The following is a 26854-nucleotide window of genomic DNA, read 5'->3' as shown; positions in this document are numbered from 1 at the left end:
CCGTGAGGTTGATGGTCGTCCACGGCAGTCTTCATCTTCAATATTCGTTCTGCTTTCACTAAACATTTTATGCCAATAAAAAACTTGGGCTCTTGACATAACCTCCTCTTCAAATGCCTTCTGAAGCTTATTGTAAGTTTTTAATGTGTTTTCACCCAATTTAACGCAAAAAAGAAATGGCATACCATTGCGCAATATTATGCGGTTCCATTTCCGTGACGAGAGACACAAACACGCGTTAACTTACTACAGCACAGCTCACAACTCAACAGTTGCATCGATGTGCTGCTTGGACTAGAAGCAGCTTATAGATCAAGGTCAAAGATATTGGGTGTGCCTACGCAAGCCTGCAGGGTTGCCACATCTTGTAAAGAAAATCAGTCTCATTACTTTATTGTCACACCTCGTATAAAGTAAATAGAGATACACACATGACATTAAAAGAGTTTGTGACAGCACAACTGCACCCTGAAGTAAATGACTATATGATTGAATTTATAAAAGAGGTATTACTGACCATTGAGACACTGTACACTTATCTATGAAGATTATTGTATGCATGTTATGAAAATAATGTAAAATCAAACAAGAGCAAAAAGTGTACTCATATAAACTCATTAAGTTTTTCTTCCAGAGAAGAGTGCATCAACACATTCTAAAAGTGAAGAAGGATAAATGCTTGTTGAGTGTTACGTACCACATAAACATAAGAAAGGACTGCACCACAAGTGAATATAGTTGTAAGTTTATGATATGTATGAATGTGACAGTGTGAAAATATGTGTAGAAATTTGCAGTACGTCGCATATGATGAGGCTGAACTAACATGCAGCACTACCAAATAATCAAGGGGTTGAAATATAACTACTGTGAGCATCGACTACTCAGGAAAGCGTCAAACACCTTATGTACAATGAACTTTTTTTTCCCGTTTGTTACTTAAATGAACACTATTTTAAGCTCATTGTACATGACATATAGTACTGATGATACAACTCTGTATACCTCGGCATATGAAATGGTTATCCTTTATACAATGAGCATAGCAAGTAAATACTGAGGTGCACTTTAAACACTGAATAAGTACTTGTTACAAATGGTATCATCAGGTTTGCGTTATGTTTATAAACAACAAACTATTTTGTTCTTGGGAACGCAGTTAAGACCAGCAATGGGATGTCCCTGAGAACATAAATGCCTTTTCATGAAATTTCCTCAACCCTGTTGTGGGTAGGTCCTTCCTGGAGAATGCCAGAGAGGTGAGGCCATGAGTAGTTATATAAGCAGTGTGTAGAATCTGTTGTAGCGACTATTGTTTACTTTTTTAACTCTTTGAACATGATAAATATGCTCCAACAAGAAGTCACAGTAAATTGAAACGAAATGTATCTCAATTTATGCCATAAATGAGAAACAAATCTATTATTGTATGCATGTTATGAAAATAATGTAAAATCAAACAAGAGCAAAAAGTGTACTCATATAATTGGAATTGAACAATGTAATGAAATTATACTTTAACAAACCGTCCTAAAGCAAAATGACTGTAATGTATATAAGTAGCAAAAATGGCATGTAAGCAAATGAATAGGATAAATTTATTCTTGTAGCTTTTTTTTTTCAATTTCTATAGTATATGGAAATGACACTACAAAAACTTTGTGTAATGCCACAGTATGAAAGGAGCTCAAAAACAAAGTGCAAAAACACATGAAACCTGTCTGCAAAGTGTTAAGTGTGCACATGAGATGTGTGGGTGCACATGTGATGAACTAAAAAATGACAATACTTTGAGTAACATGAATTTTCTGTGATCAAAAATGTTGTACAAACATGAATTTTCTGTGAACGGCAACATCGTAAAAACATGAACTTTCTGTGCTTGACAACTTCGTAAAACCATGAATTTTCTGTGCTCAACAGTGTCGCAGAAGTGGCAAGAAACTTACCCTGTTGGCGGATGTTTTTGGATGCATCGCTGGCATCCCCACTGAATAAGTGTGAGCGACGAGGTGAAATACTTTCCTTGGGCTGCTGATATGGCAACCAGTTGTCACCACATAAAAGATTTCACAAAGGATCACACCGCTGAAAATGAGCTTCACGAATTCGTGCAGTAAAGATTATGTGGTCATATGACACGGGTGCTCTGACTTCGTATGAAACATGTGAAACCGAGTAGGAACGGTAACAGACGTCGAGCTGCATGCGCATTCTTCACAAGCTAAACACTGGGCAGATACTGATGACAATAATGGGACTAAGTGCTTAAAGCAAGCACTTTGTCATGAAGGAGAACTTGTGTATGTATGTGTTTAGGGAGCTGACATGCCTATATAAATTGGTAATCATAGAGGATATAAAAACAAAAGAGGTTCAAGTTCAAGTTCCTAGAAGTCACCTGTATCACTCTCCAGGGGAAATAACTCCATTGAAATGCTGACACAAGGTGCGTATGGTAGATAGAACAGCAGATGCAGTGACTGGATGCAGCTTCAAAACTCAGGGCAGGACGAAACAGAAGGTGCTGGTCCTGAAATGGACCCTACAGAGCAGGGCAGCTCTTAGCAGTAATGCCCACACTTGCAAGCAGAGGCAAACAGTGACAGCATGCTTGCAAATGAGAAAGTGGTTGGACCGCTGCACTGTCCCGATCTCGAACAGTAGCCCTTCTTGACAGGAGGCTGGCAGTGACTGGAAGCAGGCCCACAGGTGGCCTACGGGCTGGAAGGTGCAGAGTCCACATCAGACTCGAAGTCAGCAGTAGACCTGCAGTTAGTGGAAGGCAAGCCTCTCATCCATGTTGACATGTAGGCTGGTGTGGACCTTTTCTCAAGCTTATGGTTGTCAGACTGCATGCATCTATCTAAAAATGAGGGGTAATTGCTTTGTCATGGCATTGACTCCCAATGGCTAGCCCAAATAGAGCCTACAGCTGGGGCATGAAGTAATCATGCTGCAGTGGCTCCATCTGTCTGCTGTGTTATAATTACAATGCTGGTCCCTCACTAGGCCTGGTGATGTGGCAACTGCAGGGTGTAATAGTGGCAGTTCTTGTTGTACAATCAGGCTGCCCCTGATGTAACAGCATTTGTTCAACTCCGGTCTGACCCACTTCCATGGGCTCTTGCTCTATCCATGGCAGTGTCGTCGGTCATCAGAATAATAATAATAATAATAATAATAATAATAATAATAAAGTTGTGATGATACATCCCATCTCTCTACGGTGGATCCAGATCTCAGCGCATGGTAATTCTGCAAAATCTTGACACACATCCTACAAACTGGTAATTGTGTACAGCACAGTCAGCTTTCCCCTTAGATTCACTCAGTAAATTCCTTGTATCTACATTAAATTTCACTTAACTATTCCTTATTAGTGACTTGTAATCCAGCCTATCTCATGCATCTGTAAGTTCATTAAACTTACCTTACTTTTCCCTAATAAATATTACTGAACTAAACCATCAGGCAACAAACTAACAATAATATCAGAAAACTCTTTGTCTTATAAATTCCCTTTTCACAGCAACTGGAACTATTTAACTCATGTCTTACATTCAGCACTTCTTTTCATCTATCCAGGCATACCTCTTGCTCATGATAAGACATACTGCCCATAAAAGCCATGCAAAAACTAACTTGTAACTTGGGAACATCTCTCTGAATTTTGTCCATGCAACAGAAGTCTCCCTTATGTCTTCCCAGAAAAGGCACCCCGAAAATACACTGACACGTTGACTACGCTGACACACTGACAACACAATTATCATTATGCGTAGCTCCCTGTGCATCCTCCACAGTATCAGCAAAAAATTATGAACTGTAGTTCCTCTCTGCAAAACACAAAATTCATCAGCACAATTACTTACTTTTACATATGGCCCAGGCTCTATGGCCTCAAAACAGCAACTGTTACCACCCAACAACATAGGTACTACGATTTGACATCTAAATCAGTAAGTAGCCACTCATGCACTCATTCAGCACACACTCACCTCATCCAGCACTACAGATGGCCTTGACTTCGCATTTTCACAAGAGATTGGAGAAGATAATTCTAAATTATTCCCCACAAATTGTACAATGTCAGTGCTCTGCACATCAACCAAAATTTGCTATCAACTACTTTCTCCTTACTTTCTGCTTCTTCCAAGCTGTTACTGCATTCCCTTCTCTCCAGCCTCTCCAAAAGCCTCAGGTTCCTTTTTGCCAGAGAAACATACCGGTGCTCATATTTAGCCAACTACATACCAAATTCTTTCTGCCTCTTTTCTGCATGCTCTGGAGTAGCTCAACTGTACAAAGCTGTGTTCTTCTCATGAACATTTATTTTCTTCATTATATCCGACTGGTCTGTGCACATAAACTCTATTTCCTTTCACATATTTGCACTGTCTGCTCACAATTCACCTAATTCAGCTGTTAAAATTCACGTCTCCCACAGGATAACCCCCTATGTTATCTATAATGACATGATTAACCCTATATCGAGCAAACAAAACACAAACAACAAGGACACTTCAACATAATACTATCACAACACTTCTTAATGTAACTTAACTTGTCTGCTTGAGTGGCTGCTCATAATTACCAATTCACACAATGAAAACAATGAGCCAGCTCAGAATTAAATAAACTGCCCTTAATAAACTGCACTCTCTCACAAGGATCTAATTGCTTTCCTCTCAAAAACACGCTGTGCCTCAGGCTCTGACATTGTGGAGACTATTCAATAAAGGCAACAAAACAGCAACAGAAACAAAATCAAATGAATGGAAGGACACTTAAATATAACACTATCACTATATCTTGACAAAATTTATTTTCACCTCCTGAAGCTCTACAGATAGTTAACACATTATATACTTAAAGGATAATGAGGCATACCTCTTGCTCATGATAAGACATACTGCCCATACAAGCCAAGCAAAAACTAACAGTCATAGACTGATGGGAAAAAAACATCAAGAAATAATAAAGGTAGAGTAATCAAATTTTGGGAATACATTTCTCTAAGTAACATATTTGTGTGATTAACATTATAAGATCACTGTTTAATGTATGCACGAGATAAGCCATTGCAAATGTGAAATGCTGATACATCAATAAGCAATGTAACTGTCAGAATGTTGAACGCAAGCATGCAAATGTGCATGTATTGTGTTGTACAGGTGCCGGAAGTGGGATGAAGTTCCTCGCCTATTGCACTTGGTCAATCAATACATGGACAGTTAATGCTGCTTGTGGATGACACTTAAGTTGTCATCTGATGATGTCCCAACGTTCTCCATTGGTGACAGATCTGGTGATTGAACAGGGCAAAGGCAACATGTCAACACTCTGTAGAGCACATTGTGTAAAAACGGTGGTACATAGACGAGCATTACCCTGTTGGAAAACACCTCTGGAGTACTGTTCATGAATGGCAGCACAACAGGTTGAATCACCAAACTGGCACACAGATTTGCAGTCAGGGTGTGTGGGATAAAATCACACCCCAGACCATAAGTCCAGGTGTAGATGCACAGTGTCTAGCTCACAGACAGGTTGGTAGCAGGCCCTCACCTGGCCTCTTTTTAACCATCACATGGTCATCACTGGCACTGGGGCACAACCATTTTTCATCAGAAAACACAACAGAGCTCCACCTTGCCCTCCAATGAACTCTCATCTGACACCACTGAAGTTGCAAATGGCGGTCGTTTACGGTCAGTGGAATGCACGCTACATGACATCTGGCTCAGAGTTGTCCTGGAAGTAACCAATTTGTAACAGTTCGTTGTGTCACTGTAGTGCCAATTGCTGGTCAAATTCCTGCTGCAGATGCAGTACAACACACCAGAGCCATACAAAAACACAATAGTCTTCCATCTCAGTAGTGCCACATAGCCCGTCTTCTTGGGACTGTACTTATATTTCGTAAGTACTTAGGCAAGTTATAAGTACAGCGATGAAAATGGCAAGTAAAATTATATAAAAACTCTAAGAACATAATTAAGGCAACTTGGGATGTTCTTAAAGGTGCCCTTCGAACTACAGGTTTTAAAGAAGGTCGAGTTCATCTAATAAACAATGGAAGTAAAATATGAGATACAAAGGAGATAAGTGAAATTTTTATAAAGCATTTCTCAAGTACTGTTTCTAATCTTGCATCACAGATTATTTAACCTGAATTGTCTCTTCCCACTGAGTTTATAAAATCCGGCAAATCATTGTAATAGTAACTCAAGATGAAATGCTGAAAATTGTCAGTAGAAGTAGCAACTCATATTCATACTGTTTTGATGACATGTCTGACTTTTTGTTAAAAACTATTGCTCTAGATACTGTAATTCCACTTTGTGATGTAATTAACTGTTCCCTTATTACAAGCTGTCCCCCAGGTATTTTCAAATCTACTGAACTTATTCCTTTGTTTAAGAAAGAAGACATAAATGAAGTCAACAATTATTGACCACACTCTATTCTTTCTGCCATATTGAAGATCCTAGGAAAACTGACGTATTCCCATGCAATTTCATTCCTTGATAAATAATACCTACACAGAGAACAACAGTTTGGTTTTCACAAGAACAGGTCTATAAACGAAGCTTTATTTACTTTTATTGATCAAGTTATAAGTGCTTTTAATGATAAACATTCTGTCTCTGGTCTTCTTGTAGACCTGACTAAAGCCTTCGACTTAGTCAATCACTCACTCTTGCTTGAAAAACTAGAATTCTTGGCATCAGAGGAACTTGCAATACATGATTTCAGTCAAACATCTGTAACAGGAGGCAGGTGATTAAATTCCCAAAAAAAGGTGGCATTTGAGTTCTGTCCAACGAAACAACGGTCAACTGAGGTGTCTGCAGAAATCATCCTGCCTACATGGAACCCACACTAATTGACAATGAATCAATACAGCCAGTCAATGAGTTCAAATTTCTTGGTGTGTGGATAGACAATAACTTACAGTGGAATATTCAGAGAAAAACTACTCAGAAAACTGAGTAGTCTATGCTATGCTTTTCTTTCGTATTCTTAGTTAGTCCTGTGATATCTCCACACTAAAAACAGTTTATTTTGCTTTAGTAAACTCAGTTCTCTCGTATGGTATCCTGTTTTGGGGGTCAATGTTGGAAAAATTTTTGTGATGCAAAAGAGTCTCTTGAAAATAATGAAACAGGTGTCTCCACATACGTCCTCTAAGCCTCTTTTCACAGAATTGAAAATACTACCTGTTCCCTTGATTTATATATTTGAAACTGTAACTTTTGTTAATAAGAATTTGCATTTGTTTCAGACAAATAAATCTATTCATTACCATAATACTTGTACTAGTGTAGAAATTCAGGTAAATATTCAAAGACTGACCAAAAGTTTGCTTGGTGTTAGAAATATGGACAGTGTGGTTGACAACGAACTACCACCATCAATTAGGAAAATAGAAATGTATTTAGGAACAAAGTAAAAAGTATCTTACTCAAGCATTTTTCTTATTTAGCTGATGAATATCTACAATTGAATTTCTCCTAAGCGTTCTTGTGCTCTTAGTCTACAATGTGGCTGTACCATAGTATGTATTTTTAATAGTATATAATTGATTTGAATGTGCTGTTGTATTTTTGCATTTTATTTTTAATTTTTAGAATTATTCATGTACAGTCGACTAAGTTTCTTAACTGTGATCCAATCTGATGAGCTGTCTGTGCTCAGTTATTAGTGTAGTTCACACATTAGCTAATCTGTTCAGCAGTGATGTATAATTTATGCATTAAAATTTGTGTCACATATAAAGAATTGAAATTTTGTTCTAAAAATTTTAAGTTTGTCCAATATGCTTATATATCTTGTACATGTAGAATTTGAAACAATGGAAAATCCAGGATGTAACGTAACAATATTCTGAGAAGGAAATTTGCTACTCACCATATAGTGGAAATGCTGAGTCACAGATAGGCACAACAAAAAGATTTGCACACTTAAAGCTTTTGGCCAATGGCCTTTGTCAACAACACACACACACACACACACACACACACACACACACACACACATGCAAATGCAACTCACACACACGACTGCCGTCTCAGGCAACTTAAACCACACTGTGAGCAGCAGCACCAGTGCGTGATGGAAGGGACGACTGGGTGGGGGACAGGAAGAGGCTGGGTGGGGAGGGGGAAGGATAGTATGTTTGGGACGGAGGACAGTGAAGTGCTGCAGGTTGGGCAGCAGGCAGGGGAGAGGTGGGGCTAGAAGGTAGCGAAAAAAAAAAAAATAGAGAGAAATTAATAGAAAATAAAAAATAAAATAAATAAAAAAAGACTGGGTGTGGTGGTGCAATGGGAGCAGGGAAGGGGCTGGACGGGTGAGGAGAGCAACTAACGAAGGTTGAGGCCAGTAGGATTATGGAAACGTAGGATGTATTGCAGGGGAAGTTCCCGCCTGCACAATTCATAAATGCTGGTGTTGGTGGGAATGATCCATATGGCACAGGCTTTGAAGCAGTCATTGAAATGAAGGATATCATATTTGGCAGCACGTTCAGCAACAGGGTGGTCCACTTGTTTCTTGGCCACAGTTTGTCAGTGGCCATTCATGCAGACAGACAGATTGTTGGTTGTCATGCCTACATAGAGTGCAGCACAGTGGTTGCAGCTTAACTTGTAGACCACATGACTGGTTTCACAGGTAGCCCTGCCTTTGATGAGATGGGTGATGTTAGTGAGTGGACTGGAGTAGGTGGTGGTGGGAGGACGTGTGGGACAGGTCTTGCAACTAGGTCTATTACAGGGGTTTGAGCCTTGAGGTAAAGGATTGGGAGCAGGGGTTGTGTAGAGATGGGCGAGTATATTGTGTAGGTTCGGTGGACGGTAGAATACCCTGGAGGAGAATATAATTCAGTTGCTCCAGTCCTGGGTGGTACTCAGTTAGGAGGGGAATGCTCCTCTGTGGCCAGACGGTGGGGCTTTGGGAAGTGGTAGGAGACTGGAAAGATAAGGCACAGGAGATTTGTTTTTGTACAAGGTTGGGAGGATAACTACGGTTCGTGAAGGCTTCAGTGAGACCCACGGCATATTTTGAGAGGGAATGCCCGTCACTGCAAATGCAACAACCATGGGTGTCTAGGCAGAAATGACGTCTTGGTATGGAATGGGTGGCAGCTGTCGAAGTGTAGGTATTGCTGGTGGTTGGTACGTTTGATATGGGCGGGGGTACGGATGTAGGCATCTTCGAGGTGGAGGTCAACATCTAGGAAGGTGGCTTGTTGGGTTGAGTAGGACCAGGTGAAGCAAATGGGGGAGAAGTTGTTGAGGTTCTGGAGGAATGTGTATAGGGTGTACTCACCTTCGATCAAGATAGCAAAAATGTCATCAATGAATCTGAACCAGGTGAGGGGTTAAGGATTCTGGATGTTTCAGAAGGATTCCTCCAGATGGGCCATGAAAAGGTTGGCATAGGATGGTGCCATGCGAGCACTCATAGCCGTACCCCAGATTTGTTTGTAGGTAATGCCTTCAAAGGAGCAGCAATTGTGGGTCAGGATATAGTCGATCATGGTGACTAGGAAGGAGGTGGTTGGTCTGGAATCCATCAGGCGTTGGGAAAGGTAGTGTTCAATAGTGGTAAGGCCAAGAGCATTAGGAATGTTAGTGTACAGGGAGGTGGCATCAATAGTGACGAGCAGGGGTAAAGGGACAGGAAATGTGGAGAGTCAGTTATCTTTTAAATAGGAGGGTAGGTTCCGGGTAATATGTTGAAGGTGTTGGTCTACAACAGCAGAGATTCTGTCAGTGGGGGCACAGTACTGGCCACAATGGGGCACCCTGGGTGGTTAGGTTTATGGACTTTTGGAAGCATGTACAAGGTAGAAGTGCAGGGAGTGGTAGGGTTGAGTAGCGAGATGGATTCCAGGGAGAGGTTCTGGGGTGGGCCTAAGGATTTGAGTACTGACAGGAGATCCTGCTGGATTACTGGAATGGGGTCACTGTAGCAAAGTTTGTAGGTGGAAGTGTCTGACAGCTGGCGGAGTCTCCCACCAGGTAATCCCTGCGGTTCAGAACAACAGTGGTGGAGCCTCTGTCTGCAGGTAGGATTATAATGTCGGGATCAGTTTTTAGATGGTGGACTGCAGTTCTTTCTGCAGATGTAAGGTTAGTTTGCATGTTGAGGGATTTGGGGAATGATGGTGAGGCAAGCTTTGAGGTTGAGAAAATCTGGAAAGTTAACCGGAGGTGGTTAGGGGCAGTGTGGATGGATCTCTGTTGGATGGAGGAGTGAACTGAGTTAGGCAAGGTTCAATATTGGTGTTTGGTTGAGTCTGATTGGTCAGGTTGGAGGCCAAAAAGTGTTTCCACTGCAGGGAACAGGAGAAGGAGAGGACATCATAACAAGTACTGCATGATTGAATTTGGGAGTGGGATAAAAGGTGAGGTCATTGGAAAGGACTGATATTTCTGTGGGGCTTATGCTTCTATGCATAGCAGGAGAATCTTGCGGATGGAGAGAAGGTACAGAAAGGAGGTTTGGGATTGGTTGATTCATTTTGCAGGACTATGTTGGTCAGGGCTAAGGATTGGCAGAATTTTTACAGGTGGAGGTCATTGTGGAAGGAGGGGTGGCAGCCAGAGGTGGGTAATTTGATGGTAAGGCCATTAGGGGGGATTCCATGAGCCAAACAACAATGGAGGAACAGTATGTGGGACTGGGATCTGGTTAGGGATAACGAGACTTTTCTGTATTGACGCAAATGGAAGGAGCAAGGATCCATGTTGGTGGAAAAATGCGAAAAATAACTTCCAAAACATTTTGCAAAAATAGACCCAAATACATGTGAAAATATACAAAAAGGGTGAAATGAATGCAAAAGGGGGAATCAAGACGAAATCTGAGGGAGTCAACGATAGTGAAACACAAAAACTCGCCAAAATGTGGTTTGCAGGTCTGAGTGTGGATAAGAGTGAAGAAGGGGGATGGCAGATGCGACTGGATGGCGGAATTATTGGGTGCGAACTGGGATAGAATGGAGAAAGTGTCGGGGGTGGAGAGGGTTTGTGGGATGAGATACAATATTGTATGGTGCTGGAAACATGTGGGAATAAATATGCAAAAATATGTGAAGTGGTACAGAGAGAGTGATCAATTATAAAGAGCATGCAGTGCAGTTTGTAAGGCGACAAGAGAAATATACAAAAGAAGAGAAAGAGGATGAACATTGAGTATAGTGATGTAAAAAAAAATAGTAAGAAGGGAGAAAAGCAGCGGGTTAGGATCAAAGAAAAGCCATCACGAAAAAATGAAACAATGGAAAATCCAGGATGTACTGACACAATATTCTGAGAAGGAAAGTTGCTACTCATCATATAGCAGAGATGCTAAGTCGCAGGTAGGCACAACAAAAAGATTTCCACACTTAAAGCTTTCAACCAATGGCCTTTGTCAACAATAGACACACATATGTGCACACTCACACTCACAGAAATGCAACTCTCACACACGACTGCAGTCTCAGGCAACTCAAACCACACTGCGAGCAGCAGAACAAGTGCATAATGGGAGTGGTGACTGGGTGGAGGAAAGGAGGAGGCTGGGGCAGAGAGGGGGAGGGACAGTATGGTGGGGATGGTGGACAGTGAAATGCTGCAGGTTGGGCGGTGGGCAGGGGAGAGGTGGGGAGGGGGGAGGGAGTAGTGGAAAAGAAATAGAGACAAATAAGTAGAAAAATAAAATAAATAAAAAAGACTGGGTGTGGCGGTGGAATGACGGTTGTGTAATTCTGGAATGGGATCAGGGAAGGGGCTGGATGGGAGAAGACTGTGACAGACAAAGAAGTTTGAGGCCAGTAGGGTTACGGGAACATAGGATGTATTGCAGGGAAAGCTCCACCTCCACAATTCCGAAAAGCTGGTGTTGGTGGGAAGGATCCATATGGTACAGGCTGTGAGATAGTAATTGAAATTAAGAATATCATGTTTGGCAGCATGTTCAGCAAGAGGGTAGTCCATTGGCCACACGCTTTAAGTGTGAAAATCTTTTTGTTGTGCCTATCTGCGAGTCAGTATCTCCTCTATGTGGTGAGTAGCAACTTTCCTTCTCAGAATATTGTTACATGTAGAATTTGATGGACTAAATAAATTAATTAATTAGTTAACATTCTCATGACCACTGCTGCCAGTGATCATGTACAGTGGCTACATTCCTGCCAAGTCTTTCTGAAATACTGCAGTAGGAACATCCAGCTAATTGTAGTGATATTACACAACCTTGTTCAGAATCAGTGAGGTGTTGATAAATGGCATCTTTGTTGCCTTAAGGGCATTCTTGAATAACATCAACTCACCATGTTCAATCTCAAACGTATCTAATGCTCATGACCATTATAGCATGTATTTTAGGCAAACCTGATTTTCATCCCCACAGTTGTCCTACTAGCGTTACGCTACGTGACTGGCATGAAATCTGAATAGAAATTATTTTTTAGACCTAGAAACATCCTAAAAACTTTCATTATGCCACACAACTCCTTCTCGGTGTTGCAATTTATCTATTCCCTCCCTCCCCCACCCCCTCCTCCACACCCCTGGCACTGTATTTCCACATCCTCAGAACACTGTCGGAGTTTACTTTCCGCCCTTTGTGAATGTAAACACAATTAAAAACCTGGTAGAAGATGCAGTGAATCAACATGATACTTGCAGGAATCACTCAGATAATAATCCCACTGAATTTTGATGCTGCAAATTGTAGTTAGACATGTGGGCCTGGATTCAGCTACAGACATCAATACTGCGTCTGACACCACTTGTAATGGCCTGTCAGCTGCTTAATGTCTCAACAAGAAAACATCACTAAAGAAACATAGATTTTATTAGTGAATACACTACAACAATCATAATGACACTCTGTGGTGGTAATGCTCTCCAAGATGTCTGTTGAAGACAATGGATGTGGAGGCAATGAGGTAAGCAGGTAGCCCGTGGTATCGGGAAGCTTGCTCTGTCACTCACCTATGGAAATGGTGATGCGAGCAATTCAGCAAGAATGTGACATAAGTTAAGTGTGGTGAGCTAGGCCACCACACAGGGTTCACCAATTGGCATCAGATTCCACTGTGGGTCCCACAAGGAAGACAGCTCTCAGCAGTAGACCTCGACCTTGCAAGTGGAGGTAGACAGCGATGGTATACTGGCACAAGAGAAGGTGGTTGGGTGGCTGCACTGCCCCAGTTTTGAACAGCAGTCCTCCAAGGTAGGAGGCTCGCAGTGACTGGAAGTATACCAGGACGTTGCCTACGGGCTGGAAGGTGCTAAGTCCACAATATCAGACTCTGGTAAGTCAGCAGAAGGCCTGCAGGTAGTGGAGCCATATCTCATGATGGCAGCTTGTAAATTCATATCAACTCATATTCTGACGTGGACCTCTCCTTGAAGTTTGCAGCTCCCAGACTTCATGCATTTATTTAAAAGTCAGGGGTGTCTATATGGGGTTGATGTGCACAAATTTTTCCAAGGCACCGATTCCCATCACATAGCCCCAACACAGCCTATGGCTCGGGCATGGAATTATCAGGACACCACACTACAATGGTTCTGTCTTTTTGTCGTGCCAGTGTTACTACAACACTGGTCCCTCACCTGACCTGGCAGTTTAGTAATTGTTCAGCATTATAGCAGCTGTTCTTTTTGTATCAGCAGGCCACCCCTGATATAGCAGTGTATTGTTGGCTGCAGTCCAATCTGTAGTCAGTACGGTTTCAGAAAATCTCATTCTTGTGAAATATAACTGTTTCTTTATTCAAACAAAGTAACGAAAGCTATCAACAGAGAATCAGATTTATTCTATTTTTCTACATTTTGTATGGATTTTAACACTGCTCCTCACAAGTGATTTCTAACCAAATTGTGTGCATATGAAGTATTGTCTCAGCTGTGCAACTGGATTCATGACTTCTTTTCAGAAAGGTTGCAGTTCATAGTAACTTTTTAAGTCATCAAGTAAAGCAAAGTGATATCTAGCATTCTCCAAATAAGTGTTACAGGCACTCTGCTGTTCCTGATCTACAAAAACGATTTAGGAAGCATCTGAGCAACCCTCTTAGACTGTTTGCACATAATACTGTCATATACCAACTAGTAAAATCATCAAAAGATCCAAACTTCAACTGCAAAATGAATTCATCAAAATATCTGTAGGGTCCAAAAAGTGCCAATTGCCTCTAAATAATGAAACGAGTGAGGTCATCCACCTGACTACCCAAAAAGGATCCTTTAAGTTTCTGACACAGAAATCTAAAGGCTGTCAATTCAACTGAATATCTAGGGATTCAAATCACAAACACCTTAAACTTGAAATGATCAAGCAGAGAATGTTGTGGGGTATGTGAAACAATCTGTGTTTTATTGGCAGAACACTTAGAAGATGCAAGAAATGTACTAAAGACACTGCCTACATTATGCTTGTCCATCCTCTTGTGGTGTATTGCTGTATGGTACGGGACAAGATACGGTTGACAGAGGACACCAAAGTTCATAGAATGGCAGCTCGTTTACAGAGGACAGCAAAGTTAATACAATGGCTGATCATTTTGTATTATCATGAAATAAGGGAAAGAGCAAAATGGGTCTGATACATGAGTTGGGGTGGCAATCACTAACACTGGCATTTTCCATTGAAGTCAGATCTCTTCACCAGATTTCAATCACCAACTTTCTCCTCCAAGTGTGTAAATATTTTATTGGTGCTCACTTACAGAGAGGCAAATGATTATCACAATGAAATAGAGAAATCACCGCTAGCATAGAAGATTTAAGTGTTCATTTGTCCCGTGTACTATTCAAGTGTGGAACAGTAGACCAGTAATCTGAAGGTGGTTTAATGAAGCACCTGCAAATCACTCAACTGTGAATTACAGAGTAGTGATGTAGATGTAAACTCCTGCCTTACACAAACCTAGATCATGCTTTACAGGCCCTAAAAAGACATTAATCTTAGATGGTGGTCAAAAAACACACTTCACATTATGTTTATACAGAATGTGACCAAATCTGTTGGAGATTTTAACTGCTTAAGGCAGAAAGGTCATAGATTTAGTTGCCACTTCATTATTTTCATCATTCACTTGATTCCTGAGTTATTGACTGAGCAGCATGTCTGCCTTGTCTTTCACTATAACCTGTCTACCAAAAGTTGATTTCAAGGTGTGCTAATTCATCTGACAAACTACCAGGGTCTGAGATGGTATGGGTCCTATTAACCAAGGTATGCAGACACCTTCATGCTGACTTGGATGGTTTAAGTTTCAGCCTCAAGAAACACATCAGTGGGAGTTGGGATCCTATTAACACCATGTTCTGTGTGTAAAAAATTGGTCACATTTGGTTGTGTGGGTGGCATTACTTGTTTAGGTGTGTGAGATGTCTATCTGCATATGTCTAGTGCGGTTCTTGTTCGACATAGCCCCACCTACCGAGGTCTTATATTTCCTTATCCAGTGCTCTGACATTGCATTTGTACCTTGAAAATGCCAGAGTGTTCACTGGTCAAAATACTGATGGTTGTCAAAGATGTTATCGGGTTGAATTCTCTTAAATTGTCTAAAGGTTTCATACACCAGAAATACTGAAGTTTCATGTGTAAAATGCTTTTCAAAATGGTTTCACATTAATTTCATGTACGGTTGTACAGGAGATTGTAACCAATTCAAGCAAAATGGAAATGGAAAATAGTTGGCTTCTTACCACCATAGCAAAAAGAGTTAGACTATTTCCATAAACAAATTTGAAAATAAGTAACATGGTTAGTTTGAGTGGATAGTAGGCATCAGTTACAGGAAGAGAGGTAAAGGAAGTGGTGGTGGCTAAGAATATCCAGAAAAAGGCAACAGGATAATCTACTGAAAAAAAATTCAAAGTTTCAATTACTATTTGATCAAAGTTTTCTTCCCTATTTCATTCAGGATACAACTGTATATTATTCTTACGTCATTCACGTTTGTTGACTATTATCTTCTATGGCAATCCACAAAAACGGGAAAAGTAATAACAATATATGTTGCTGTGCAAGACTTAAGGATGAAAGTAATTTTCGCATCATGTGTCACTGCAAATAAGTAGCTCAATGAAACTTGGACCATACAAAGAAAGAACTTCTATACTATAGTATAGAAAGTAACTGAAAGAAATATGCAATGAGATGAAAAGAAATGACACTTTTATTCAAAGACAACAATTACATTGAAGTTACTACAAGAGACAGGACACGGCTCTCAACAGGGTATGTTATCACCACAGATGGAAATGCGTTCTTGGCAATATGCTCCCATTCTGGCCGCAAGATTGGTAGGAAGTTTCTGTTTTAGGAGTTTCAGTCCTTCACCAGTATGGTAGACAACTGCTGGATGGTTGTTGGTGCATCTGGACATGCTGCTCATCTCCCAACTGCTTCCCACACATGCTTGATGGGATTTAAGTCAGGAGAATGGGCAGAGGAGTCAATTTGCCAAACATCCTCTCATTTAAAGAGCTCCTCCACCTGCACTGTTGAATATGGTGGTGAAATATAACCCATAAAAATTAGGTCATTGCTGAATGAACTCATGAAAAGGCAAAAATTGGGAAGGAGTAAAGTGTCAAAACAATGTTGACCCATGAAAGTTAGGTCATTGCTGAATGAACCCATGAAAAGCAAAAATTGGGAAGGAGTAAAGTGTCAAAACAATGTTGACTAGTAAGAGTACCATTTTCAAAGATGTGGAGGCCAGTATACCGATGCAACATCATGACTCATCACAACAAACCACCTGGACCACCAGAATGATCATGTTCGACATTGTTCTTGGGTGCATCACATGGTACCCCTAGTAATATGAGGGAATACCCAGCATTGTCAAACATGATCGTTTTGGTGGTTCAGGTGTTAAGGTGTGGGGAGGTGTAAGCTGCATGGGCATACTGACCTCCAAATATTTGTACATGATACTCACTGGTCAATGTTATTGTGACACAATACTCCTTCCCCATTTGTTTCTTTTCAGGCTTTCATTAGGTTATGATTTTATTTTTATGGATGAAAATGTGCAACCACATTGAGCATTACAGGTAGAGGAATTCTTGGAATGAGAGGATACTTGTCAAATGTAATGGCCTGTCCATTCTCCCCAACTTAAATCCCACCAAGCACATGAGGTATGCATTGGGGAGACATATTGTAGCTCATCCATATGTAGCAACAACCATCACCAAGTAGTTGTCGACTAGGCTGGTGGAGGAATGGAACACCCTACTACAAAAACCCTTACCATCCCTGTGGACAGTATGGCAGAATGTTACAGAGCAAGCATTGCTGTCCATGATCACACACCCTATTAAAAACCATGTCTGAACCCTTTACAATGTCAAAGGGACCACCATAAGTCACAGTGATTTCAGTATGATTATTGTCTTTGTATAAAAGTGTCATTTCTGTTTGTCTTATTCGATATTTCTTTCAGTTACATTTAGCAGTTTGTTCTACGTATGGTATGAAGTTACGTTTAACTATATTACTTGGCAGTGACACATCATGCAAAAGTTACTTCTGTCCTTAGGTTTTGCAATTCAGTGTATTAACAGCTTTAGTTACTGTTCAAAATAAAGATAGCCAAATTTGCAGGACACAGCAATTTTTAAGAGTGATCTTTTGTGAAATGTTTTGTAGTGCTCTGCAATGAAATGTTTTGTAGTTCTCTGTTTTGTAATGCTTTGTAGTGAAGTACATGTACAGTTTACTTACTGTACAGGTGATTATGAAGAAAGAATGAAAAGTACAACAAATAGACAACAGAAGACAGAAATACACAAAAATTAAAAATATGATCATGAAACAATTGATCTGTCTATGAAACCTGCTAAAAATTTATACAGGGGTGAAGAAATAGGTGACATGTAAGTTAAAGCTGTATAACTCTTGAAATAGCCAAATTATTTAAATTCATGACAAAGAATTTTTCTAAGAATGTCACTCACCTCGGATTTCTTTGCCAAACTTTTTGCATTCCTGATCCATGTTTTCTACATCAATTTTCTTCCATGGTGTAGTCTTCCAGTCATCTATGTATGACCTCACAATGTATATATAGTCCCATAAAGTCTGTTTGAATGAATAATATTTTAATTAGATTTAAATATCTAACCAACAATTATGATACAAAGATCAAACTTAATAGCATTTGCATGTAAACGTATGGTAACATATTGTCCCCCACCCTCTACCCGACAGTTTCCACACCCTCTGTCCTATCATCTCCTCCCCATTCTCATTTCCCACCTTGTTTATTTGCAGCCTTCTGCCAATACGCCCACCGGTCTTTCCCCACTCCTCTCCTTTTTTGCTCCTTTTTTCTGCACCTCCTTCCCTCAAAATCTCCTGACACTGTGCCTGTTGTCACTCTAGTCCCTGCACACTTCACCAGACAATGTATGTTCCCTCTTCCCTCCCATACACTACTATCCCTTCCCCTTCTCCTTCCCCTTCCCCTCCTCCTTCCCCACCCTCTCCAGATTGCTGCTTTCATGTCACGTGATCATGTGATGCTTCATTCTGGGCTGAAACTTTGGAGTTAGTGATCATGTGTGCATGAGGTGTGGTTCCTTGTGTGTGTGTGTGTGTGTGTGTGAGAGAGAGAGAGAGAGAGAGAGAGAGAGAGAGAGAGAGAGAGAGAGAGAGAGAGAGAGAATGGTGTTTGTGTGTGTGTGTCTTTTACTGACGAAGGCTGTGGCTGAAAACTATATGTGGGTGTCTTTTAATAGTGCCTGTCTGCAACTTGATGTGTCTTCTTTACAGTAAGTAACAATCTGTCTCTTCCTACAATGTTAATACAAATGTAGTGTTTTTTTTTCCTCCCAATTGTACAAATCACCTTCAGCAACTTGACCAAGGCATTACAAGAGACCTGAAACAAAAATACAGGAAGATGCTTGTATAGAAAACACTGGCCTGTCTTCATGCTATGTTGAGAAAAGTTACAATCTTGAACACTATGCATTTTGTAAGAAGTGCCTGGGATTCCATGCAAGAAAGTACAATCTCAAAGTGTTTTAAGAAGGCTGGCTTTCATCAAATACTTACAAAAGACATCATGGCAGAAAATGAAGAAATTGCATGGGAGCAAATAATGAAGCAAGAAGAAAACACTGATTACCTTAGCTTCGATGTTGAATGTGATTAAGTTGTTGCCATCTGTCAGTCAATGAAAACTGATGAAGTCTTGTAGAAACAGATGACAGAGAAAAATGAAGAAAGTGAAAATGAGGATGAACCAGAACCTTTGCTGGTTCCTATAATTTCGAAAATTGTTGAAATAATGGACACAGCACATTAACAACAAGGATTGTTTGATAAGTTTAGTAAAAAAGCAAGAATTTTCTAATTTCCTGCCTGATGTCTGCAGGTTATAGAACTTTGCAGCAGAATATATCCCAGATATAAATGCATAGTCTATAAGGAAATAGGTTTTACTTTAATACTGGTTTTGTGATTTAATCTGCTGCCACATACAGGTGGCTTTTTAAAGGCAGTGATCCTGTTGGTCATTGGTTGTGCGAACTCACGCAGGCAAGACCTGTGCAGATATGTGGAATATCAGTCACCACTGAAAGTTCCTCACAAGTTTTCATGCAACAGGTCTAAGGACTTTTAAAATTTCTGTAAGATTTCATGGACTTGGAAGAAAGGTTTACTACCATATATTTTTCAGAATTCACAGAATTCAACTCTGAAATGCAATGTGATGTTCAGAATTTATTAAATTCTTGAATGAGTTCACAAATCCCTCTGTCATTGCACACACAGTATTTAAGCAAATGTAAAATAAACATTTTTACTAGTCAAACAGTATCCACACTTTGTTAAAGACATTTCTTTTTTGCCAGCCATATCTTTCCCGCAATCAAATCAATTATCAGGAAGTTAGTACAACAATAATTGGGCCTAGTGACTGGTACGGGGTCTCCTTCTACTCACCAATTTAGCCAACCAACTTTAAAATGAGCCACACACTTCATTAATCCATTTTAACATCCAATGCTCATTGTGTGCAGAGAGTGATACAGTCACATATTGACTTCACCAAGTAGAAATTTTGTCTAAGTCTTTGTGCACTTCCTTACTACTGCCAGTGCTGATATTTTTCTGTAGACAACCGAGTCATCAGCGCACAACAAACTGCCACAGATGAATTTCTTGTTTACGAGACTGCCGTATAACTAGCGATTAGTGTCCTATCCCCAGGTAAACTAAGAGAAAGAAAATCCACAGAGAAAATCTCAGTTGAGCCATATTTCTACTACATTATCCAAAAACGTGTTGGTATGTGACAAAGTTTTCACAGAGAAGACACGTCAAGTTGCTGACAGGCACGATTAACACACACACACACACACACACACACACACACACACACACACACACACACACACACACACACACACACAACACCCATGCATAAGCAAGCACACCTGATGCACACATGATGACCAATTCCAGCATCTTGGGCCAGAATGCCAGTCCGAGATCCTGAAGTTGGTAGTCATGTGTGTGTGAGGTGTGTGTGTGTGTGTGTGTGTGTGTGTGTGTGTGTGTGTCTTTAGTGGCAAAGGCTGTGGCCGAAAGCTACATGTGAGTGTCTTTTAATCATGCCTGTCTGCAACTTGATGCATATTCTTTACAGTAAGTAGCTATCTATCTGTCCCTACATTGTTGATATTTCTACCTGGAGTTTACATTGATTAGACTTTCAAAGATTTTATTGTACTAGATTAGATTACATTTAGTTTCATTCCAACTGATCCGTAGTGAGGAGGTAATCCAAGATGTGGAACATGTCAGAAAAACAATAATAAATGACACAAGTATTTACAACTAAAACAAGTGAAGTAATGTACCTTCCACAGGTGCCAAGTGGAACTACGTGTTGCTCAAGATACAATGGGCAATAAAAAGAACATGCACTATAATTCCATTGTCATTCCCAATTTTCTATTTCTAGAAATTTACTATGCAATCTGGAATACTTACAGGATATTATCATAATACTGTACAAGATATACAGCAAACTTTAAAATATATTGCACAACAGTAAAGCAATGTACTGGATTTAACTTATCTAATAAAATATGAATGTTTCTGAGTAGTAATCAGTGATACTTCTATATATGATAATGTGTTACGATTAACATAAAAACCACACACACACCTTTAACATTTTTATTTCTTTGCAACATGTCCTAAGTTGCTTGTATTCAGGGACTGTCACTTCAAATAATGATGCCTGTTCCTGGAGCACTGTCATTTGCTCTTCCATTTCTGTAATTATGGTATGTGTAACATCCATTAAAGTGTATGCATCATCACAGCCATACCTAAAATCATTTGCAATGTAAATGAGTATGTCTGTGTAAAATATATCGTATTCCATTTAGAAGTTTAACATGACACTTGGGAGTTAGTTAAGTGTTTCACACATTAAATTCACAATATATCATGATATGGAATATATCAACAGAACAAACATAGCACACTTACATACAACTTTCAAAAAAATATACAAAAAAAAAAAAAAAAAGGATTATACCATGACATGCTGGTAATTTACGAATCGATTTTTTTAATGATTAATTATCTCTCTTCAAGAACTTCTTTAAGATACAGAAGGAGTCGTTATGGAGAAACATCCTTGATCTATATTTGAAAACACGTCTGCCATCTGTCAGACATTTTCTCTCATAGGTAGATTGTCAAAGACTTTTATAGCTGCATATTTCATCCCTTTCTGTGCCCAAGTTACATCTACATCTACATCTACATCTACATCTACATCTACATCCGTACTCCGCAAGCCACCTGACGGTGTGTGGCGGAGGGTACCCTGAGTACCTCTATCGGTTCTCCCTTCTATTCCAGTCTCGTATTGTACGTGGAAAGAAGGATTGTCGCTATGCTTCTGTGTGGGCTCTAATCTCTCTGATTTTATCCTCATGGTCTCTTCGCGAGATATACGTAGGAGGGAGCAATATACTGCTTGACTCTTCGGTGAAGGTATGTTCTCAAAACTTCAACAAAAGCCCGTACCGAGCTACTGAGCGTCTCTCCTGCAGAGTCTTCCACTGGAGTTTATCTATCATCTCCGTAACGCTTTCGCAATTACTAAATGATCCTGTAACGAAGCGCGCTGCTCTCCGTTGGATCTTCTCTATCTCTTCTATCAACCCTACCTGGTGCGGATCCCACACTGCTGAGCAGTATTCAAGCATTGGGCGAACAAGCGTACTGTAACCTACTTCCTTTGTTGTCGGATTGCATTTCCTTAGGATTCTTCCAATGAATCTCAGTCTGGCATCTGCTTTACCGACGATCAACTTTATATGATCATTCCATTTTAAATCACTCCTAATGCGTACTCCCAGATAATTTATGGAATTAACTGCTTCCAGTTGCTGACCTGCTATTTTGTAGCTAAATGATAAGGGACCTATCTTTCTATGTATTCGCATCACATTACACTTTGCTACATTGAGATTCAATTGCCATTCCGTGCACCATGCGTCAATTCGCTGCAGATCCTCCTGCATTTCAGTACAATTTTCCATTGTTGCAACCTCTCGATACACCACAGCATCATCTGCAAAAAGCCTCAGTGAACTTCCGATGTCATCCACCAGGTCATTTATGTATATTGTGAATAGCAACGGTCCTATGACACTCCCCTGCGGCACACCTGAAATCACTCTTACTTCGGAAGACTTCTCTCCATTGAGAATGACGTGCTGCGTTCTGTTATCTAGGAACTCCTCAATCCAATCACACAATTGATCTGATAGTCCGTATGCTCTTACTTTGTTCATTAAACGACTGTGGGGAACTGTGTCAAACGCCTTGCGGAAGTCAAGAAACACGGCATCTACCTGTGAACCCATGTCTAAGGCCCTCTGAGTCTCGTGGACGAATAGCGCGAGCTGGGTTTCACACGATCGTCTTTTTCGAAACCCATGCTGATTCCTACAGAGTAGATTTCTAGTCTCCAGAAAAGACATTATACTCGAACATAATACGTGTTCCAAAATTCTACAACTGATCGACGTTAGAGATATAGGTCTATAGTTCTGCACATCTGTTCGACGTCCCTTCTTGAGAACGGGGATGACCTGTGCCCTTTTCCAATCCTTTGGAACGCTTTGCTCTTCTAGAGACCTACGGTACACCGCTGCAAGAAGGGGGGCAAGTTCCTTCGTGTACTCTGTGTAAAATCAAACTGGTATCCCATCAGGACCAGCGGCCTTTCCTCTTTTGAGCGATTTTAATTGTTTCTCTATCCCTCTGTCGTCTACTTCGATATCTACCATTTTGTCAACTGTGCGACAATCTAGAGAAGGAAGCACAGTGGAGTCTTCCTCTGTAAAACAGCTTTGGAAGAAGACATTTAGTAATTCGGCCTTTAGTCTGTCATCCTCTGTTTCAGTACCATTTTGGTCACAGAGTGTCTGGACATTTTGTTTTGATCCACCTACCGCTTTGACATAGGACCAAAATTTCTTAGGATTTTCTGCCAAGTCAGTACATAGAACTTTACTTTCGAATTCATTGAAAGCCTCTCGCATAGCCCTCCTCACACTACATTTCGCTTCACGTAATTTTTGTTTGTCTGCAAGGCTTTGGCTATGTTTATGTTTGCTGTGAAGTTCCCTTTGCTTCCGCAGCAGTTTTCTAACTCGGTTGTTGTACCACGGTGGCTCTTTTCCATCTCTTACGATCTTGCTTGGCACATACTCATCTAACGCATATTGTACTATGGTTTTGAACTTTGTCCACTGATCCTCAACACTATCTGCACTTGAGACAAAACTTTTGTGTTGAGCCGTCAGGTACTCTGTAATCTGCTTTTTGTCTTCCTACCTTTTTTAATATTTCTATTTACGGCTGAAATCATCGACGCAGTAACCGCTTTATGATCGCTGATTCCCTGTTCTGCATTAACTGATTCAAATTGTTCGGGTCTGTTTGTCACCAGAAGGTCTAATATATTATCCCCACGAGTCGGTTTTCTGTTTAACTGCTCAAGGTAGTTTTGAGATAAAGCACTTAAAAATATTTCACTGGATTCTTTGTCCCTGCCACCCGTTATGAACGTTTGAGTCTCCCAGTCTATATCCGGCAAATTAAAATCTCCACCCAGAACTATAACATAGTGGGGAAATCTACTCGAAATATTTTCCAAATTATTCTTCAGGTTCTGAGCCACAACAGCTGCTGAGCCCGGGGGCCTATAGAGACATCCAATTACCATGTCTGAGCCTGCTTTAACCGTGACCTTCACCCAAATCATTTCACAATTCGAATCTCCGTCAATTTCCTTCGATACTATTGCACTTCTTATCGCTATAAACACGCCTCCCCCTTCACTGTCCAGCCTATCTCTGCGGTATACATTCCAATCAGAGTTTAGGATTTCATTACTGTTTACATCTGGTTTCAGCCAACTTTCTGTTCCTAGTACTATATGGGCGTTGTGACCGTTTATTAATGAGAGCAGTTCTGGGACCTTTCTATAGACGCTCCTGCAGTTTACTATTAGCACATTAATATTGTTATTCCTTGTTGCATTTTGCCTACTCCTGCCTTGCCGCGTCTCAGGAGGCGTCTTGTCGGGCCTAGGGAGGGAATTCTCTAACCTAAAAAAACCCCATGTGCACTCCACACGTACTCCGCTACCCTCGTAGCCGCTTCCGGCGTGTAGTGCACGCCTGACCTATTCAGGGGGATCCTACATTTCTCCACCCGATAGCGGAGGTCGAGAAATTTGCACCCCAGCTCTCCGCAGAATCGTCTGAGCCTCTGGTTTAAGCCTTCCACTCGGCTCCAAACCAGAGGACCGCGATCGGTTCTCGGAACGATACTACAAATAGTTAGCTCTGATTCCACCCCGCGAGCGAGGCTTTCCACCTTCACCAACTCCGCCAACCGCCTGTACGAACTGAGGATGACCTCTGAACCCAGACGGCAAGAGTCATTGGTGCTGACATGAGCAACAATTTGCAGTCGGGTGCACCCAGTGCTCTCTATCGCCGCCGGTAGGGCCTCCTCCACATCTCGGATGAGACCCCCCGGCAAGCAGACAGAGTGAACACTGGCCTTCTTCCCCGACCTTTCCGCTATTTCCCTAAGGGGCTCCATCACCCGCCTAACGTTGGAGCTCCCAATAACTAATAAACCCCTCCCCCCGTGTGCCTGCTTGGACCTTGCTGAAGGAGCAGCCACATGTCCACTCACAGGCAGAGCGGGCGATGCCACACGGCCAGCCTCCACATTGACCCTCCGCCTCGTGCGCCGCGAACGCCGCTGAACCCGCCACTCCCCTTGGGGAGAGGGTGGTCCAACCGCGCCCGGTACCCGCGAAGATGTCTCGACAGCAGGGACAGTGGGTGAAGCATCTAACACCTGGGGTGCACCATGCGACGCACCAGACTCCCCACTGCCGCTACACTCCGAGGCAGCAGCCTGAAGACGGCTGACCGCGGCCATCAACACGCTCAGCTGTTCGCGAAGAGTGGCCAGCTCCTCCTGCGCCCGTACACAGCAGCCACACATCCTAGCCATCCTAAGAAATCAATTTACTATAGAGTGTTAATCAGCTTTTAACTAGACTGCTAATTCACTAAAGGCGGTTGATTATTGACTAAACTGTGATTGCTAACCACTTCTTGTAGAAACAAGGAAAATAGCACTACCTGTCTCTGGACGGTATTGAAAACAAACACTAGCACTACTAGCACTATGGCTGACTAAAGGGACTCTCTGACTGTATTCAAAACAAACACGAGATCTATGGAACACTTAATAGCACTCTACTATTAAAGCTTCCTAAAAGCAAAAACACGCAGAAGAAGAAGTGACAAGTAAGAAAAATACAGATAATACTTAAATTAAGTTAGCTCGCTGCACAGCAGACGTGAAGCAGACGGCGGTTAGGGCGACACTGACACTACTGGCACTATGGCTGACTAAAGGGACTCTCCCTGACTGTATTCAAAACAAACACGAGATCTATGGAACACTTAATAGCACTCTACTATTAAAGCTTCCTAAAAGCAAAAACACGCAGAAGAAGAAGTGACAAGTAAGAAAAATACAGATAATACTTAAATTAAGTTAGCTCGCTGCACAGCAGACGTGAAGCAGACGGCGGTTAGGGCGACACTGACATTAGGTGCATTAAAGGGTAATGCAGAGCATTTTTCCTTCTAATGTTTTAATTCTGGAGGTCTCTGTTACTCTCAAATTTAGATGGAATACTGACAACAAATTTCATAACAGAATAAACATACTGTGAGGCTGTGGTTAACATTCCCTTCAGCGTAAAGAGATACCTGCGAGACATACATATGTGAACCTCATACATGATTCTAATTACCTCTATTTTCTTTTGTGCAATGTATACATCTTGCCAAGATGAGGAGTTATTGCAGAATATTATCTCATAAGACATCAATAATAATTTAAAATCTGCATAATACATTACTTACTGACTTCTATGTTGCCCAAAGATGCAATTCTTCCTATGGCCAAAGTACCTGCACCTAAACATTTTAGCAGGTCTATTACATTGTTCCAATTTACTAGGTGCACAACTCTGATTCTGTCGTTCGCCAATAGGTGGCGACAACGGTAAGTAGTGGTCAAAAGAAAAACATAGCAGAAGTCAGGCAGTTAGCTTGGACCTCAGTCAACACAACCTCATTCAAATATTAGTTGATTTGTGTCTGCATCATAAAGTTGTTCTTGATTGAAAATGTCAGTTTACGAGCCTAATTATCATCATTTGCAGGAGGTGTTA

At 41.0% G+C, this 26854-nt stretch overlaps 1 protein-coding gene across 1 annotated transcript in view; it reads right to left on the bottom strand.

Moving 5' to 3' along the window:
* The window catches only part of LOC126335984 (dynein beta chain, ciliary-like), a 782187-nt gene that overhangs the window by 390565 nt on the left and 364768 nt on the right, over nt 1–26854 (bottom strand). The window contains exons 24-25 of the mRNA XM_049999461.1: nt 21221–21386; nt 17994–18117 (exon numbers count right to left, since the gene is read on the bottom strand). Coding sequence (XP_049855418.1) covers nt 17994–18117; nt 21221–21386 — 290 coding nt within the window. The remainder of the gene's footprint in view (nt 1–17993; nt 18118–21220; nt 21387–26854) is intronic.

The sequence above is a fragment of the Schistocerca gregaria genome, chromosome 2, assembly GCF_023897955.1.
Source record: "Schistocerca gregaria isolate iqSchGreg1 chromosome 2, iqSchGreg1.2, whole genome shotgun sequence".
Classification (NCBI taxonomy): domain Eukaryota; kingdom Metazoa; phylum Arthropoda; class Insecta; order Orthoptera; family Acrididae; genus Schistocerca; species Schistocerca gregaria.
The sequence above is the reverse complement of the archived record's forward strand: the minus strand, read 5'-3'. Positions and strand labels throughout refer to the sequence as shown.